Source organism: Erithacus rubecula, assembly GCF_903797595.1.
Source record: "Erithacus rubecula genome assembly, contig: scaffold_114_arrow_ctg1, whole genome shotgun sequence".
In the NCBI taxonomy this organism is placed as follows: domain Eukaryota; kingdom Metazoa; phylum Chordata; class Aves; order Passeriformes; family Muscicapidae; genus Erithacus; species Erithacus rubecula.
This window is the reverse complement of record NW_027636257.1, coordinates 413,055-432,203: the sequence shown is the minus strand read 5'-3', so window position 1 is coordinate 432,203 and position 19,149 is coordinate 413,055. Positions and strand designations below refer to the sequence as shown.

The 19,149-nt window shown below is 47.5% G+C and overlaps 1 protein-coding gene across 1 annotated transcript in view; it reads right to left on the bottom strand.

Annotated features, from left to right (window-relative positions):
- The window catches only part of LOC306815318 (olfactory receptor 14J1-like), a gene marked incomplete at both ends in the record, with an annotated part of 48,648 nt that extends 29,872 nt beyond the window's left edge, over positions 1 to 18,776 (bottom strand). The window contains one exon of the mRNA XM_079331904.1: positions 17,881 to 18,776. Coding sequence (XP_079188030.1) covers positions 17,881 to 18,776 — 896 coding nt within the window. The remainder of the gene's footprint in view (positions 1 to 17,880) is intronic.
- Positions 18,777 to 19,149: the final 373 nt, after the last annotated feature.

Here is a 19,149-nt window from a genome sequence, read left to right as displayed (position 1 = left end):
CCAGACCCAATACTGCCCCAAATGTGCCCCAGAAAGGTCTCCCTGGACCCTGAAGTTCCCAACTTGACCCTGTCTGAAAAAAAAGCTGATAATAAAGATGATAAAAAGATTACAAATATTATGAATTATCCTAAAGAGGAAGAAATAAATTAATTACGGGATTTGTCTTACTTAGAAACAATGACCAATAATTTATTTGGTTGCTAATAATATGAAGTTTATTAATATAATTATAAAAATGAGGTTTAATTGTATAGAATAGTAATATTATATCTCATAAAACCATACTTTTATTATTTATTAACTTTTTTTTTTTAACATAAATTTATGAGGGTTTTTTTATATTTTTGGTTGCTAGACCCAGGTGGGAGATATCAAGAATTGTTGAGTTTGGGGGTGAGGAGCAAGTTGCCTGAACTGGGTCAGTCTGCAAGGGGCTCATACTTCTCTGTGCCCAGAGCTCTTAAGCAGACATTCAGCACGAAGATCACCTGTGGAAAGCTTCTATCAGTTTATCTCATAAATGAAAAACAGAAAAACATTCCCTTGAGGAAAATAAAGAAGTCATGAGACACACTTTCAAATCTTCCTCCTTAACAGAACTCCAAACTGACGCCAAACAACTGCACAAGCCCTGGAGACTTGATGACAAATAAAGACAGGAAAAGAGCTCCTGAAAACTTTCTGTATTTTAATGATCCCCATGGTGGATTTGGGGCTGAGTCCAGGACCCTCGGGTACTGAGAGGAGGTTGAAGAAGCTGCTCAAGGAGTCAGAAACAAAACTCCAAGTCCCTTGGAGCATCAGTGGCCCCACTGAGGGCAGGGACTGCCAAAGGCTCCTCAGGGACTGGTGAGAGCAGATCCTTGAGGACAGGATTGCAGGAGCCCAAGGCTGTGAGCAGGAACTGCAATGCTGAGCAAGTCCTGGGCTGGTTGGAGGCAGCAGAAAAGCCAAGGGCTGAGCCCAGGCCTGGCCCAGCAGGGCCTGTCCCTCACGGGTGGCTCGGGGCTGTTCCTGGGGCACTGGGATGGGAGGGGCAGCAAGGACAAATGGCATCACCCTGTGTGACACTCCAGATGCTCATGGAACCAACGGCCAGAGTGACACTGTGGGGCCTCATGGAAACAAGAGGCCATTGTGAGCCTGAGGGGCTGTAACACCCCAGAACACTGAAATGCTGGGGGTCACCAAAAGTTTCTTTATTCAAGCTTGGTGCACAGGAGAAACCCCAGCCAGATATTCTCAAGAGGTCAAAATGACACAAAATTTTACTGGCAAAGTATAGAAAAATTAAGGAATGCTTGAAAAGTATTTAATACAACATCCAATTCAACATAAAACACTTGTCATTGCAGGAACTTCATTAGCTTAATCCATGTAACCATAGAAAGCATTAAACACTTCAGTTGTTGACATACCCAAAACTGTTCCTTATAAAGAGCATTAGAAGAAGAGGGAAGAGAGAGAGACAGAAAGACAGAAGCTCTATAGAGAGACACACACATGGCTACCAACTCCTCGGGTTCCTGTGTGGGTCAGACACAGCCCCCAGCAGAAGGCAGGGTACAGACCATGGGCTCAGTGCCTGCTCCGTGTTTTCAGCCCCTGGGCATTTGTGGGCCTTCCCCCAGGTGGGACTTGGATTGCCCAGGCAATCAGAGCCTGGCTCAGCACTAGCCCACTGTGTGAGTGACTGACAGCTCATTCCGAGGTGTCTGGGACATTGATCTCATCCAGCCTCTGACAGTGACCATGGTGACACTGCGGAACCTCATGGAACTATGGGTCAGTTGTGACAATGCAGGTCCAATGACCCCATGGTGACTCTGCAGAACCTCCTGGAACCATGGGGCCAGTGTGACTGATAGGCAAGATGTCTTTAAAGAGAATTCAGTGACTGAAGGTACGGAAGTTTACATCTTTGAAATAGGTCTTAATGTCTCTATTAACTTGAAGCAACAGGTTTATTAAAGCGCCCAGTCAGCCTGGCTCCTTAAACAGACAAGTGGGTCTGCAGGAGCCTGAGGTTATGAACTTTGGCATAAAATGACAGTTTCAAGAGGGGAAGATGTGGCAGGTGGTTTGGGACTGCTGTATCTTCCTTGTACCTGGATAATGGGGTAAGGAAGAGGGCAGCCTGTGACCAGGAGTTTAGGATAAAAGGAGGCTTCAGCCTATGGAGCATCCGGAGAGGGAACCCCGTGGACATGTGCCCTGGTGTACTCTTTCCTTTTATTCAAATAAAGTTGAACAACTCCTCTGTATTCTTTATGGACACTGACTTTTCATAGTGTGATTTTCCGTACATGACACTATGGAATGTCATAGAACCAAGGAGCCATTTTGACACATCAAGGCCTTTTTGGAACAAAGGAACCATTGTTGACAGTACAGAAACTCATGGAACCATGGATGAGTTGGGACAATGCAGATCCAAGGAAGCCATGAAGACACCATGGAACCTCATGGAACTAAAGAGACAATTGTGACACTCTGGTGCCTCATGGAATCAGGGTGATCATTGTGAAACTCAGGACCCCTATGGAACCAAGGGTCAGTGATGAAGCTGTGGGCCCATAGAAACAAGGAGCCATTGTGACACAGCAGGGCTGCATGGAGCCCAGGGGCCATGATGACACTGCATGATGACAGATGCAAGGAGAATATTATGACAAGGAGAATATTAAGACAAGGAGAATATTGTGCCACTACAGGAACTCATGGGCACAAGGAGAACATTGTGACACTGTGGGGTCCCGTGGAACTAAGGGAACGTGGAACAGGTGGAACAGGTTTGGCTGGCTGCACCTCCTGGGGGCCACCTGACAGGTGAGGCAGACATTGGCATGTGGAGGGTCTCTTCTCATCTGCAACTGAATCACTGGGACTCTGGTCTTTCCTTCGTATGGAAAAGAATCATCATTCTCCTCTAGGCATCCATGGCCAAACCTGGGAATGCCCCTCCAGAATTCCCTATATCCAATTTCAGCTCTCAGACTAAAGCTGCCAGCTGACTGACAAGTCTGGCTGCCTTGGCTTCCTGAGGGCTGCCTCTCATGTGTCTTTTGAAACACTGGCACTCTGTGCTTTCTTTCCTAATGAACTCTCCTTTCATTCCAGGCACATAAAAACAAAACTGAGATTCCACCTCCAAAAACACCCACATCCAAGGATTGCCCCCAGATGAAAGGTGTCAGGAGAGACAGGTCCAACTGGCTTGGCCCATGGGCAGACATTTCTCATCTTTTCCAAAATACCTGGGCTTTGCTTTTCTTTCCTATGAAAAAAAAAAAAACCATCCATTTTGACCAGGCCTCCATGGCTGAAACTGGGATTCCACCACCAAAACTCTCTACATCCAAGGATTTCTCCCAAGTGAAAGCTGCCAGGACAAGGGTCTGGCTGTCCTTGGCCTCTGGTGACTGTCCCTCATCTGCCCCTGTAACACTGGGGCTCACTTGTTTCCTTCCTATGGAGACCACGGCGACACCTTGGAGACCCTGTGGCACCAATGGGCCATTATAAAACTGCAGGGCACCATGGATCCAAGGGACAATTGTGATACTGTGAGACCTTGTGGAACCAAGGAAATCACTGTGGCACTGCTGGGCTGCATGGTCTCAAGGGGCCAGTGTGAAGCAGCAGGGCTGTGTGGAACCAAGAGGCCATTGGTACATTACAGGGCCTCTTGCAGCCAAAAGGCCATTGTGATCCTGCGGGGCACCGTGGATCCATGGAAAACATTGTGGCATTGTCAGGCCCCATGGAATCATGGAGACCATTGTGACACTGTGAGGCCTCATGGAATCAAGGGGCCATTGTGACAGTGCAGAAGCAAGGAGAACACTGTGGCACTCTGGGGCCTCTTAAGGTAAGGGAAGATGGAACAGGTCTGATTTGTTTGGCCTCCCAGGGGTGACCTGACATATCCAGCTGTCCTTGACATCACAAGGGCAGCGTCTCATCAGTCCATGAAGCACTGAAACCCTGTGCTTTCCTTCCTATGGAAAAGAACTGGACTTCTCATCCAGGGGCTATGGATGAAACTGGAATTTGGCCTCCTAAATTCTATCTATCCAAGGATTGCTCCCAGACAAATGTAGCCAGAAGAGAGAGGTCTGGCTGGCCTTGTTGCTCTGGTGATTTTTTTACACTATGAGCTGAATTTTTTCATTTGAAAACACCTTGGAGTGGAGCCAGAGATCTCCAGAGGTGGGGCTTGGAAACCTCAAGCAAATGACAAATATATAGGGACAAAAGAGCTCAGTGCTCAGTGGAGTGGAGACTGAGGACAGCAGAAGAGAGCCCTGGGAGGGATTGAAGGGCCAATTCAGAGATGGTGGATCATTCTGACATAGTGGAAAACAGAGAAAGGAAGGATTGATGCCAAGCTGCGGTAGTCTGCACTGAACAGAAGGAGAAAGGAATTTCTGTGTCAGGGCAGGGCTGTTGGGCAACATGTCCCTCAGAAAAATTCTGGAGCAGCCCAAGGCATTGTGTGGCCAGGCAGAGGCAGGCAGAACGCAGAGCTGTCAGCAAAGGAAGGCCCAGCGAGGTGGGGCAGCCGGGGGATGACGACAGCCTGCAGGGACAGAGGGCAGGCCATGGACACTGTGGCACAGCCTGGGCTGCAGAGGGCACAGGGATGGGCAGCAGCTGAAAGGCCCTGCCAGAGCCAACTGCTGCAGCACTTGGGCCATGGCTGCTGGCCCTGGGCCTGAGGCCAGCAGGGGACAAGTGAGCCTTGCTGTGCTGGGGCCTCATTGCCTCCTTGTCCCTGCTCAGCAGCCTGGCAGGGGCCTCCCCATGGTCCTGCCCTTGGCATTGCACATCCCCAGAGCCCAGTGCCCCGGGAAGAGCCCTGAGCAATGAGGCAGAGACAGGATCTGCCCTGCCAGGGGCTGGGGCTCAACCCTTGGCCCTTTGCATTGCTGAAACACATCCAGGTTTGCTCAGCATCAGAGATATCTTTCCCTTGTTTCTCACGATCTGTCATCAAGGCCTCCAGTGTTCTTCTCTAACTGGAACCTGGGGGCACTTTCACAGTTCTGTCCCTCAGTGTAAACCATTAAACTTCAATAAATTTTCGAGTTTTAATCTGAGTTTTGAGAAGATTTTTTGAAAACATTCTCTCAGGGACTGATGTCTAGGGACTCAGCACTGCTGGAAAATCCCAGCTCTCCAGAAATAGGGCAACTGAGAGAAATTTTAAAAGATTTTATTCCATGATCAGTCTTGACGAAGGGTGAAACATAAGAGATATAAAATTCAATGCCATTCTATCAAAAAAACAAGTTATTTCCTGGTTATAATTCCTTAGAAATATTTTTCAGCCTATTAGCTTTAGCTACACACTGGTGCTAATACTTCTATCACCAATCACCTAGAATTTTACCCCACATGGTCTTGACACAATGCATCTTTCAAAGTTCTAATTCTCAAAAATATCTGATCTTTTTGCAAAGCCATGATCTGAAACTTGTTTCTAATTCAATCTCTGTCTCAACAATGTCTTCTCTTTCCATTCTTTCTAAGTCAGCGCATGTTATCTCAGAGTTTGCATACAAGTGTATAAGACTTTGTGAGCTTTCATCCAGGCTTTGAGAATCCTTTACAAATCCATTTCTCACAACAATCAATCACAGAATGCTGCAATTGCCTCTGTTCTAAAGACAAGAGGAATAAAATGCATACTTTAAAATTGGAATGGATATTTCTAAGAATCTCTTTGACGTATTTCTCCATAACTGGAGTTGAAAACCTTCTGAATGAACTGCACCACACCAGAGGGAAATCAAGGCAGAGAAATAGTTTGTTAGGAAACCTCTCAAGAATTCATTCATCACTGAACTCCAAAGTTTCTGATGTCATTCATAGGTCCCACTGAGGGACATGACTGAGAAAGTGTCCCCAGGTTCCAGTTAGAGTAGAAAATTGGAGGCAGAAATGCAGGCATGGAGAGCTCTCATAACCTGGTGCATACAGTCTCAGAGATAGAGATGGATACAAGGTTTGACCCAAGACCTTTCAGAAAGCTTAGAGAATAACAGCATTAAAAGTAAAATAAACGTAAAACAAGAATATAAGTTAATAGTTTAAGTAGCAATATGTTTAAAGCAAACAGAAATATCTATTATGCAAGCAAAGCAATATATTGGTTAAGATAGTAAAATATTTTCAAGTTTGCAATAGAGCCTACTACAAAGCTAGTTAGAACCTTAAGATATATCAATGTACGTTTGTGAAGTGTTATATAATTGGCTGAAAAATTACGTATTGCTGGAAAGCCAAGAAAAGCAAAGCAAAGCAATTAATGTTTGGTGCAAAAAGACACTAGCAAACTTTGTAGAAGTATGTGATTGGCTAAAAAACTAACATCAGGCGTTGTAACTAAGAATTAGACAGCTTCTGATGTTATGCTGTTGGATGTGACACATTTAATGTCTCACCCTTCCATAAGACTGATGACATGACATAATAAATCCTCCTTTAAAACATTTCTTAGTTCCCCATCTCTTGTCATATTAATCTCCTGATAGGGATTTTTCAGACATCAGATATTTCTAATGAAATCAATGGCAATCTAGGAATGCCAGATCTACTGCATTAAAAAATCAGTAGGGATTGAGGGACATCAGGTCTACCCCATTGAAGTCAATAGGAATTTAGGGAAACCAGGTCTACCCTGTCAAAGCAATGAAGATTTTGGGACACCAGTGTTGGCGAGCCCCAGGGGTTTTGGGTGATCCAAGTGTCCAAGGGGTACAGAGGTGTATCCAGGTGATTTTGGGTGTGATCCAAGATATTTTTTGGGGGATCCATGTGTATCCAGGTCATTTTTGGCATTGTCCAAGTCATGCTTGGGGCACCCAAGTGTCCTGATTCACCTTGACTGGCTGGGAGAACATGATGGCCATCATTGCATGCTCCTGGTCGACATGGACACAGTTGAGCTGCAGCTGCAGGGGGACTGTCAAGGGGCATCCCAACGATCAGGGGGTACCCCAATACTGTGGGTGAGGGCCCCAGGGGTGGGAGGGAGCCCTGAGTTACCACGGGGGAGGATGCAGCAAAGGTACACCCCGGCTCTTTGGTCTGTGGGGTCAGTGAAGATGGCATTCTGCACCAGTTCCAGCTGTAGAGGGGCAAAGGGGGCACCCCAAAATCTCAGGGGAACAGTGGGGTCACCCAAACTGATGTGAGGAAAATCTTAATAACCCACAAAGTAAGTTATAGGTATGTATTTTATTCAGTGCTGAGGTGCATGGGGGATAACTCCTCCAAAATACGCACACCTTCAGTGATCTGCGCCTCTCTTTTTACTCTCTACAAACCAGGATTGCACAATGCACCTAATCCATATTCATTTCCTAACCCTGCCTGTCCCTACTTCATAGTAAAAATAGCTCCAGGCCTCTTTGCGACTGAGCACTGCTCTCTGTTGGTCACCCTGGTGGTCATCTGGGGATCTTTGGGATGAAGTAAACACTCTTCCTCTCTGGTGAACTTTTTACCCTGCTTTCTTTGCCCATGTGTATGAGTCTTTGGCAGCTTTCCAAACCTTGGTAGAGATTTTTCGCTGGCTCAAAGGTCTAAAGATTCCTCCTTATCTGGACAAGGCCTCGCCCTTCCACCCTGTTTATGCATTCTTGGCCCTCTACCTTACCATGTAGCCTTGCTCTGTCCTCCTGTTCTTGTAAAGACATCAAATGTTAAGCACTCATAGAATCTTGTCAGCCCCCTTCCAGCTAAAGCATCTTCCTGTATTTTTACCTTTAAGTCTTTAATTTTGATTTTAATTCCGCATCCTTCAATGTCACAATGGCTCTTCAGTTCTATGGGCTCCACAACTTCATCCTTGACTCTTGGTTCGATAGGCATCCTGACTTTCACAAGGGTTCCCCTGATTCCATGAGGCACCAGAGTGTCACAATGGTCTCTTCCAGGAGGTTCCATGGTGTCCTTGAATCTGCTTCTGTGCTTCTCACAACTTGTCACAGTCTGAGGTTTGTCCTTAGACCTGAGATCACCTCAGAAGGACATGCAATGGTTAAATCCTGGTTTTTCCTGAAGCAGCCGATTAGAGATTGCAGGAGACGGTTTTCAGAGGCTTCAAGGTTTGTTTATTGTTTCTCATCTCAGGAACTTTTTGCCCAGCTAACAGTGGTCTTCTCTGCCTGGCATCCAGGATGGAATCTGCCTGATGAAGTCAGGGCTTATCTTATATAATCTAAATTACGTGCTACATGTTTACAACGATTTTCCAATACAATATAATCTTGTTAAATGGTCCAGCTCTGACCCCATCCAATCTAAAAGTGACAGCATGTCACCCAGCATGGATGACAGGGAGAAAAAGGAGGAAGAGGTATTCATCCCCCCCAAATTCCCCATCTTGGCCACATGTTCCTTATCACAAATATTCCCAAAAGACTGTTTATCTACGTTCTAACAATCTAATTTACTAATTTTGGTGGCTTGTTTCCATTCCCTCTGTGTTGGTAATTTTCCCCAGGGGATTAGAATTCAGCGCCTGAGACACAAGAGTCTCACTCAGGAGTCTTTGAGACCCTCACCATGGGGGTTTTGAGACCCCCAAGGAGGTCAGTGGTACGCCCTGAGCTCCCACAAAAACTGAGCCATGGTTCCATGAGGTTCTGCAGTGTCACCATGTCAGGCTGTCAGAAACTGGATGAGATCAATGTCCCAGACACCTTGGGATGAGCTGTAAGTCAGTCATACAGTGGGCTGGTGCTGATCCAGTCACTGATTGCCCGAGCAATCACGAGTCCCACCAGGGGAAAGGCCCATGAAGGCCCAGGGTTTCAAACCACAGAGCAGGCGCTGAACCCATGGTCCATACCCTGCCTTCTGCTGGGGTCTGCGTCTCACCCACACTGGAACCCTAGGAGCTGGTAGCCATGTGTGTCTTTCTACAGATCTTCTGTCTCTCTCTCTTTCATGTCATTCTAATGTTCTTTATATCAAAGAGTTTAGTGTACCTCAACTATTTATGTATTTGAAGGTTTCTAAGTTTAAATGGGCGAAGTTATTCAAGTTGTTATGATAAGTGTTTTTATGTTGAAGTGGACACTGCAATAAATCATTTTCCAAAGTTCCTTGATTTTCTGTACTCTGTCAGCAAATTTTTTTCCAGTTTGATCTCTTGAAAATATCTGGCTGGGGTTTCTCCTGTGCACCCAGCTCAGGTAAAGGAACCTTTGGTCACCTCCAGCATTTCAGTGTTCTGGGGTGTTACAGCTCCTCAGGCTCACAAGGGCCTCTTGTTTCCATTGGCCCTGCAGTGTCACACTGGCCCTTGGTTCCATGAGCATCTGGAGTGTAACACAGGGTGATGCCATTTGTCCTTGCTGCCCCTCCCATCCCAGTGCCCCAGGAACAGCCCCAAGCCGTCCGTGAGGGACAGGCCCTGCTGGGCCAGGCCTGGGCTCAGCCCTTGGCTTTTCTGCTGCCTCCAACCAGCCCAGGACTTGCTCAGCATTGCAGTTCCTGCTCACAGCCTTGGGCTCCTGCAATCCTGTCCTCAAGGACCTGCTCTCACCAGTGCCTGGGGAGCCTTTGGCAGTCCATGCCCTCAGAGGGGCCATTGATTCTCCAAGGGACTTGGAGTTTTGCTTCTGACTCCTTGAGCAGCTTCTTCAACCTTCTCTCATTGTCTGAGGCTCCTGGACTCAGCCCCAAATTCACCATGGGGATCATTATAATGCAGAAAGCACTCAGTAAATTTGTCTTCGTTCTGTTGTCTTCAAGTCTCCAGGGCTTGTGCAGCTGCTTGGAGTCAATTTGGAGCCTGTGTTTCAGAGGAAGATTTCAAAGTGCATCTCTTGACTTTATTTACCTCAGGGGAATATTTTTCTACTTTTCAGTGCAGAGAGAAACTGATAGAAGGATTTCCCTTTTTTCAACATCAAGTGGTCTTGATGTTGAATGTTTTCTTAGGAGATCTGGGCACATGGAAGAAAGAGCCTCTTGCATGGTGACCCTGTCTGGACAACCTGCTCCTCACCCCCAACCTCACCATGTCATGCTATCTCACACCTGGGGCTGACAACTCATAATATTAAAATACATTATAAATTTCTCTTTCAAATAAAAATGTTGTTAAATATGAAAATTACAGTTATATTCTTCTTATTTATAACATTAGTATAATATAGTTTTAAAACCTAAATTTTTTATTTTTATATTAAAACTCTATACATTATTGGCAATAAAAAAATTATTGGTCATTCAGCCTAAGTTACACAATTCCCTTAATTAATTAAATGAGCTCCATTGGTTACTAATTTCTCCCTATTTAAGATAATTCATAATATTTGCAGTCATTTTGTCATCTTTATTATCATATTTTTCTCAGACAGGGTCAAGGTGGGCACTTTGAGATCCAGGGAGACATTTGTGGGGCAAATCTGGGGCTGTTTTGGGTCTGGGGAAAGAATTTAGAAGGAATCTGAGAGACAAGAAGACACTTGGGGGAATTGAGTGGGATCTAAGAGAGAACTTAGGGATCCTGAGGGAAGGTCTGGGCTTCAGAGTGCCACTTGGGTGTCCAGGGGTGCACTTGTAGGTCCGGGAGGTGAATCTGGGGACCTTCGGGGTTCAGGCGGGCACTTGGGGCTCTGATGGGACTCTCTGGGGCGCAGGGGATCATGGGAGATGTAGGTGCAGGTATCTTTATGGTTTAATAGGGCCATAGAGCATCATGGGAGCCCGAAACGCGGCTGCCATGTCTGCTGGTAGGGCGTGGGGCATGATGGGAGATGAAATCTCGGCTCAACCAGCACTCTATGGAACTGTGAAGCCTGCTGGGAGCTGTAGTCCTGGAAGTGGCTCAGATGTTTGGTTTGGGGGTCCAGGAGGGCACTTGGTGGACACCTTTGTGTCTGAGCTGTGATTTCAAGTCCTCCAAGTGGAACATAGATGGCTTGGGAGCACTTGGGGGGAGCTTGGGGAGCTTGAACCAGGCCCTTTAGAGCGCAGGGCACGGCAGGAATTTTAGGCAAGTGATTGGGTTCTGAGCTGCTCTGAGCTCGCAGGAATGAGAGAAGATCAATTCTCAGAAGTTGCTGTAAAGGGGCATTTATGGTGTTAGGAGCATTAAGGGGATCTGGGGAGGCTTTTAGGGATTCCCAAATGGGAGCTGAGGAGGCACTTAGGGATCCTTGGTGGTCTGGGGACACTTATGGGACATATGGGGGAATTCCGGGGTTCTGTGGAACACAGGGCATGATGGGAATTGTGGTCCCAGCTCCAATGGGGCTCCATGGGGCTGCGGGGCATGACGGGAGTTAGAGGCAGAAAGGAAAGATGGCGCTGACTCCAGGCAGCACCCCTGAAGCACCAATCCCCGGCCTGAACCTCCTTGGTGGCACCTTGGGCTGGCACACACCTGAGGAGTGTGTCTGTTTTCCATGGGGAAAACTAAGAGTTTTAGATTGCACCAAAAATAAGAAAAGAGAGATGTCCCTCTGCATAAGTGAAGCTGGTTTTCCAAGCAAAGCAGGTCCCAGGTGAGTGAGGACAGACAGGATGATGTTGGGGAATGTGCAGCAAGGTTGACCACACTGGGTCAGACCCCAAGGCTCAGCTTGTCTGAGCAGGCCAGATCTCCTGAGAAGAGACCCTGGATCAGTATCAATCACAGAATGCTGCAATCAAGAGAACAGCAAAAAAAATGCACCTTTTAAAATTAGAATGGATATTTTTAAGATGCACTTCGAAATATTTTCCATAACTATTATAAGAAACATTCCTAATGAACGGCACCAGACCAGAGGGAAATCAAGGTACAACCATGGTTTGTTAGGAAACCTCTCAAGAACTCCAAGTGAGAATCAAACTCCAAAGTTTCTTGAAGTTTTAAGGGTTCCCATCGAGGAACACAGGTGAGAAAGTGTCCCCAAGCCACAATCAGAGCAGAGAACTGGAAGCAGAGATGACAGGTGGGGACAAAGAGAAGCCAAGTCTTGGTGTCCTGGGGCACAGCAGGGTCTGTGCCACCAAGGGCTGTGAGGAGACACCTTGTCCTGAGCCACTGGGGCCTCCTGGCACAGCCCCAGCAAGGCTGGGCACTGCCACCCCTTGTCCTGCCCTCAGCATCCTCCCCACATCCCAGTGGTCTCAGGGATGTGCTGGGACCAGTTCCTGGGGAGCCTTGGTCAGGAATGGCCCTGGGGGTCTCCTTCATGCTCCCAGGGGCTGCAGGTTTTTCAAAGGACTTTGTGTTTTGCTTTTGCCTTGGAGTCTCTGACAGCTTTGTGCAATCATGGCCTCCAGTTATCTGCTTTAATTAGTTTCTTGAGAGCCTTTCTCAGTAAGAACACGCAGTGGGGCTCAGTGCCTCTAGGTGCCTCAGTTTTAAAATATATTTTCATTTTTTTCTTTTCCACACTCAGTCTCTGAGAGGTTTTTGTGCAATCATGGCTTCCAATCCTCTCCTCCAAGGAGTCCAAGAGGAGCCTGTGTTGGGAAAGGACCACAGTGGGACCCATTAATGCCTTTAGACATTTTTGATTTTTCTTCTGAATTGGATTCCTGGAATGGTTTGTGCAATCTGTTCTCAGGCCATGAAGTTCAAGGGCTCAGCACCAAATGCACCACGGGGCTCACTGGGATCAAGCAAATTCTACCAAACTATGGCTCTGCATTGATTTCCCTCTGATCTAGTACAGTTCATCAGGAAAATTATCAACTCCAGTTAAGGAGAACTACTTCAAAGAATTTCTGAGAAATACACATTCTAATTTCAAATGGTGTATTTTATTGCAGTTCTCTTTAGACCAGAGATGACTGCAGCATTCTTTGACATTGATCCAGGGTCTCTCCTCAGGAGGTCTGGCCTGCTCAGAGAAGCTGTGCCTTGAGGTGTGACCCAGTGTGGACAACCTTGCTCCACATTGCCCAACCCTTTCCTGTCTGTCCCCCTCACACAGAATCTTCTTTGCTTGGAGAACTGGTGGCACTCAGGCAAACAGGGGTTTTCCCATTTCTTTTTTTGAAACAATCTAAAGCCCCTGAGTTTCCTCATTAAAAACAGACACCCTCCTTAAGGGTGTGCCAGTCCAAGTTGCCACCAAGGAGGTTTCTATTCCCAAGGAAGAAATTTGCATGAACTGTTTTAGACCTCTGGACTCCGTGGCTCCACGAGGCTTTCCTGTGTCACAATGGGCCCTTAGTTCTGTGAGGTTCTGTGGTGTCACAATGGAGATTTGGTTCCAGGAGGCCCTGCTGTATCATAAGGGTGTCCTTGGTTCTATAGTTCCCCATGGTGTCATAGTAGCCCTTTGGTTCCATGATGCCCCGCAGTGTCATAGGGGTTTCCTTGGTTCTGTGAGGTTCTGTAGTGTCATAATGAAGGCTTGGTTCCTTTGGGCCTCGCAGTTTCACAGTGGTCTCCTTTTCCCTGCGGCAACAAGCAGCAAATCCCACTGACAGTGCCAAATGCCAGGGAAGAAGGAGGAGGGGACATTTGGAATGATGGTTTTTGACTTTCCAGGGCACGGTGATGTGGGGTGGGCCCCTGCTGTCCTGGAGATGGCTGAACACTTGCCTGCCCTTAGAAGGGGTAAAAGACAACAACCTCCTTCCATGGAACTACAACAACAGAGATGTCAGGGGGAAGGCTGGGGTTAAAGACTGTTATCAGCACAGGAAACATCAGTGTGAGAGGAAAGATGTGTGCTAATGTATTTGCAAATCATTTGATGTGTGAAGGGATTGTTGTTAAGGTCTTTGAAATGGGTCGTAACATTTCTATTGACTTTGGGCAGCAAGTTTGTTACCGGGCCCAGACAGCTTGGCTCCTGAAACAGACAAGGGTCTGCACAAAGCTGAACTTTGGGAGGAAATGCCATGTTCAAGGAGGGATATGGGGTAGGCGGGTTGGAAAGGTTGTACCTTCCCTGTACCTTGGTTAGTGGGGAAAGGAAGAGGGCAACATGTGGCCAGGAGTTTAGGATAAAAGGAGGCTGCACCCTCTGAAACATCAAGAGAGAAAATCCTGTGGATGTGTGTGTCTTGGTGAACTCTCTCCTTTTATTCAAATAAAGTGGAAAGACTCTTTTGGAGTCTCCTTTTTTTTGGACATAAACCACTGGTATTTATGGATTTTCCTGACAGTGGCAACATGAACTCTTATAGAACCCAGTGTCCACAGTTCCACGGTGCAGCCTCATAGAGCGCTGGAGGCCATTGTGTCACAATGGGAACACATGGAACAAAGGCTCTATAGTGACACTGCAGGGCCACATGGAATGCAAGAGAGGATTGTGATGGGATGGAAACTCATGGAATCAGGTGTCCACTGTTTCACGATGTGACCTCACTGAAGCAAGGAGATCACTGTGGTGCAATGGTATGAAAAGGAAATGAGTAAATTCTCAGCCTATTACCATTAAGTAAAATTACAAAAGGAAGGCCTTGTAAAATCACAGCTCAGGCCTGATACTCCAGCTTGAAACACTAATCTTAGAAAATTAGAATTTTAGTTACCTTGCTGAAAACAATTAAAAATTAGAAGTTAGAAGGAGTAGTTATCTGAACCTGAAAAAATTGATTGTCTGTCATTTGATGTTTGTTCTGCTTTGTTTAAAATGGGAAAAGACAAATCTAAGTGACCACATCCAAAGGAACATAGACAATGCAACCAGAAACCCATTTTATTTTTGAAAAGTGGACTATCCCCGGCAATAATTTGTATTGTCAGTGATAGAAAAGATCAGGATTTAGAGTGAGGAAAACTCACCTTACTTCCTCCTTTTAAGACCTCTCCCCATGAAAACGACCCCAGACTTAATTTAAGAAGTCAATCATGTATGCTTAATAGCTATTCAAGCTAATTATCACAGGAAGTGGGGAATGGGAGGGGCTGTTATTATGAATATGTATTTGTTTGAATCTTTTGCTAATAAATAGACTTTGTGATCACCTGTGATTTTGCAGCATGTTTTAGAGGATTACCTCAGGCTGCTGCCCTGCACTGAATACACTTTCTAACTTTAAACTGTTAGAGAGTCTTGTCCATCACAGTTGAGTATCGGTATTAGCCCAATACTCATATTTTGGTAATTCAGAACCAAAAAGAGCATTGTGACACCATGGGACGCCATGGAACCAAATATCCACTGTGACAGCCTGGAACCTCATGGAACCAAGGGGTCTTTGTGACACTTCAAGGTCTCAGGGAACGAAGAAGTGCAAAGATCTCAAACATTTCTTGCAGGATTCTGCCTTGAGGAAAGGGAACCTCCTCAGTAGCACCTTGGACTGGCACACACCTGAGAAGTGTGTCTGTTTGCAGTGAGGAAAATTAAAGTTTTCGAATTCCTCAAAAAATTTAAAAAAAGGCAAAAACTCCTCGCCATCATTTACCATCAGTCCTGGCTCACCAGGGAGGTCCCAGAGGACTGGAGGTGCCAATGTGAGCCCATTCCCAAGAAGGGCTGGAAGGAGGATCTGGGGAACTCCAGGCCTGTCAGCCAGACCTTGGTGCCCAGCAAGGTGATGGAACAGATCACCTTGAGAGCCATCACGAGGCACCTACAGGATGGCTGAGGAATCAGAGCCAGCCAGCGTGGATTTCAATATCTGCATTGATGATCTGCATGAGGTCATTGAGTGCACCATCAGCAAATGTGCAGATGACACCAAGATGGGTGTGAGTGTAAATCTGCTGGAGGGAAGGAGAGCTCTGCACAGGGGTCTGGATAGGCTGGATCCAGGTTCCAAATCCTGCCAGGTGAGACTTAACAAGACCAAGTGCCAGGTCCTGCAACTTTGGCCACAACAACCCCTGCAGCACCCCAGGCTGGGGAGAGAGTGGCTGAAGAGTAGCCAAGAAGAAAGGGACTTGGGGGAACTGATGGACAGCAGGCTGGACATGAGCCAGCAGTGTGCCCAGGTGGCCAATAAGGCCAATGGCTCCTGGCCTGGATCAGGAATGGTGTGGCTAGCATGACAAGGGCAGTGATTCTTCCCCTGACCTCAGCACTGGTAAGGCCACACCTCGAATGCTGTGTCCAATTCTGGGCTCCCAATTTAGGAAGGACATGGAGGGGCTGGAGAGTGCCCAGAGAAGGGCAACAAGGCTGGTGAGGGATCTGAAAAAAGTTTTGTGGGGAATTGCTTAGGGAGCTCAGCTTTTTTATCCTGAAGAAGAGGAGGCTCAGGGAGACAAGGTGGTGTCAGGGCACAGGTTGGACTTGATGATCTCCAAGGTTTTTTCCAGCCTTGCTGATTCTGTAATTTTCTGAAACCACCCCTGGAGCTGCAGCAGGATGAGCCCTGAGCCTCCCCTTCATAATGTCCATCAGCCCAGGTCCCTCAGCTTCTCTACACAGCCCCAAAAGCCCATCCTGTTAGTCCTGCAGAGCCTCTGCAGCCCCTCCTCACTGCCCACAACAAAAAGTCCCACACCCAGACACACCAGCCCAGATGTGCCCCCCTGGCCTGTGGTGCCTCTGGCAAGGGAGTAGCACTAGGCAGTGCAAGACCCTTCAGACAATTCCTGAAGCACTTGTAGGATGATCCTTCTCCCCAAGGGATATTCTCATGGTGCTAACTCAGGAACTGAAATGGAGAGTGGGGCCAGAGAGGAAAAGGTAAAACAGGGATGGGCTGTTTGTAAGGAAAGGTACAGGAATTGGCAGTAGGAAAAAATCTGGAGCAGAGAAGAGGATAGAACGCAAAGCTGAAGCAAAGGAAATGCTCAGATCAATTTGGTGGTGGCTGCCAGGCATCGCTGGCTTGGAGCAACAGAGTCTGCTTGGGATAGGAAACTCACAGCTCATGGGAACAAACTTTCTGGTTGACTGCAGAGACAATGACAAACCTGAGTGTTTTCCCTTGTGTCCCCCAGCCCTTGCTGGCCCCAGGGGCTGATGGCATTTGTGCTCACTCAGCTCCATCTCCCCACAGCAGCACCATGGGGGTGCTGACGCCTGCTCTGTGCAGTGCAAACAGGGGCTCCTGAGCCAGTGCTGCCGTGTCTGTGCCTGCAAGGATGCGGCACCTGTGTGAGCTGGGAGAGAGGCCAGAGCTGCAGAGGTGCATGAGGACGCTCTGGGACGCTGCCCTGGGCTGTCCAGCACAGTGGGGATGGATCAGCCCCTGCTCTGCTGCTCCTTGCCAGACTCTCTCCCTTTTCAGGGACCTTGCAGAGCACCAGCCATGCTGCTTGCCCCCAGCCTGCCCACAGCCAACTTGGGGCTGCTCATGGGGGTTTTCTCTGCTCAGCATTGGCCTGGACAAATGTTGTGAAGAGAGCCTGGGCAAGGAGCCTGGAGCCCCCAGGCCCTGCCCTGAGGTGTCAGCGCTGCCCCAGCAGTGCCCATGGCCTGTCCCTGCTGCAGCCCCGGCACTGCCACCCCCAGGGCTGTGCCCAGCCCCGAGAGCACTCAGGCCCTGCAGCAACACGAGGAGCAGGAGGGCAGCAGAGCAGTGGCACGGGAGCAGCACTGACAACACCAAATGCTGCTGCTGCTGGGCAAAGCTGTTGTGCCAGCACTGATCTGCCCCAGTTCTGCACACAGGCATTGCTGCTGCAGCTCCAGAGAAGGGAACATATTGGGGAACTCTAGTGAAAACTTTCCTTGGAGATCCTTTAGTACATTTATGGCCCCTGAGATCACAGGGTCTCATGGACACAGTCTCTGGCCACAGGGAATGTGGAGAGAAACAAAAGGATAATGGCAAAATAATGACATTTTTTAATGGAATATAATAGAAAAGCAGAACAACAGAAATAAACTCCAAAACCAAAACAACAAGAACTATGAAAAACAACTTTTATTTCAAGTGATTTGCAGAAATTTGCCAGCAGTTCAATGTTCCTAAAATCATTGTGTCATCAGTCTCCACATTGCAGCCTTAAGATCCTGATTCCTCAGGCTGTAGATGAGGGGGTTCAGAGCTGGAGGCACCACTGAGTACAGAATTGACAGGGCCAGATCTAGGGATGGGGAGGAGACAGAAGGGGGCTTCAGGTAGGCTAATGTGGCAGTGCTGACAAACATGGAGACCACAGCCAGGTGAGGAAGGCAGGTGGAAAAGGCTTTGTGCCGTCCCTGCTCAGAGGGGATCCTCAGCACAACCCTGAAGATCTGCACATAAGAGAAAACAATGAACACAAAACAACCAAATGATAAACAGGCACTAACAGCAAGAAGCCCAAATTCCCTGAGGTAGGATTTGGAGCAGGAGAGCTTGAGGATATGTGGGATTTCACAAAAAAACTGGCCCAGGACATTGCCATGGCACAGGGGCAGGGAAAATGTATTGGCCATGTGCAGCAGTGAATAGAGAAAGGCACTGGCCCAGGCAGCTGCTGCCATGTGGGCACAAGCTCTGCTGCCCAGGAGGGTCCTGTAGTGCAGGGGTTTGCAGACGGACACGTAGCGGTCGTAGCTCATGATGGTCAGGAGGGAAAACTCTGCTGAAAGGAAAAAGACAAATAGAAATAGTTGTGCCACACATCCTTCGTAGGAGATGTTCCTGGTGTCCCAGAGGGAATTGTGCATGGCTTTGGGCACAGTGGTGCAGATGCAGCCCAGGTCAGTGAGGGCCAGGTTGAGCAGGAAGAAGAACATAGGGGTGTGCAGGTGGTGGCCGCAGGCTACGGTGCTGATGATGAGGCCGTTGGCCAGGAGGGCAGCCAGGGAGATGCCCAGGAAGAGGCAGAAGTGCAGGAGCTGCAGCTGCCTCGTGTCTGCCAATGGCAGCAGGAGGAAGTGGCTGATGGAGCTGCTGTTGGACATTTCTTCATTCTGGGCATTGTGGATTATTGAAAGCAGACATTGATACACTGGAACAGATTTTCTTGTGTCAATGCTATGTTTTTTTCTTACTAATGTACTCAAAAATGCTTCACTTTATTTGAAGAAATGTCATTTCTTTTTTTTTTTTTTTTTTAATTTGTTTTTAGTTGGGGGTTTTTCTGTTAACATATTGTCCCTTTAACTGAAGGGGCAGAAATCGTCTTTCATCATTGAACTCAGCCTGAACAATGGGGAGCCCAAAGAGAATACTGGGCTGCCACTCCCAGTGCTGTCACAACTGCTGGTCCCACACAGCTGGCACTTGATCATTAAATCTCTCTCTTTTTCAGTGTGACTGCACTAAAAACATGTT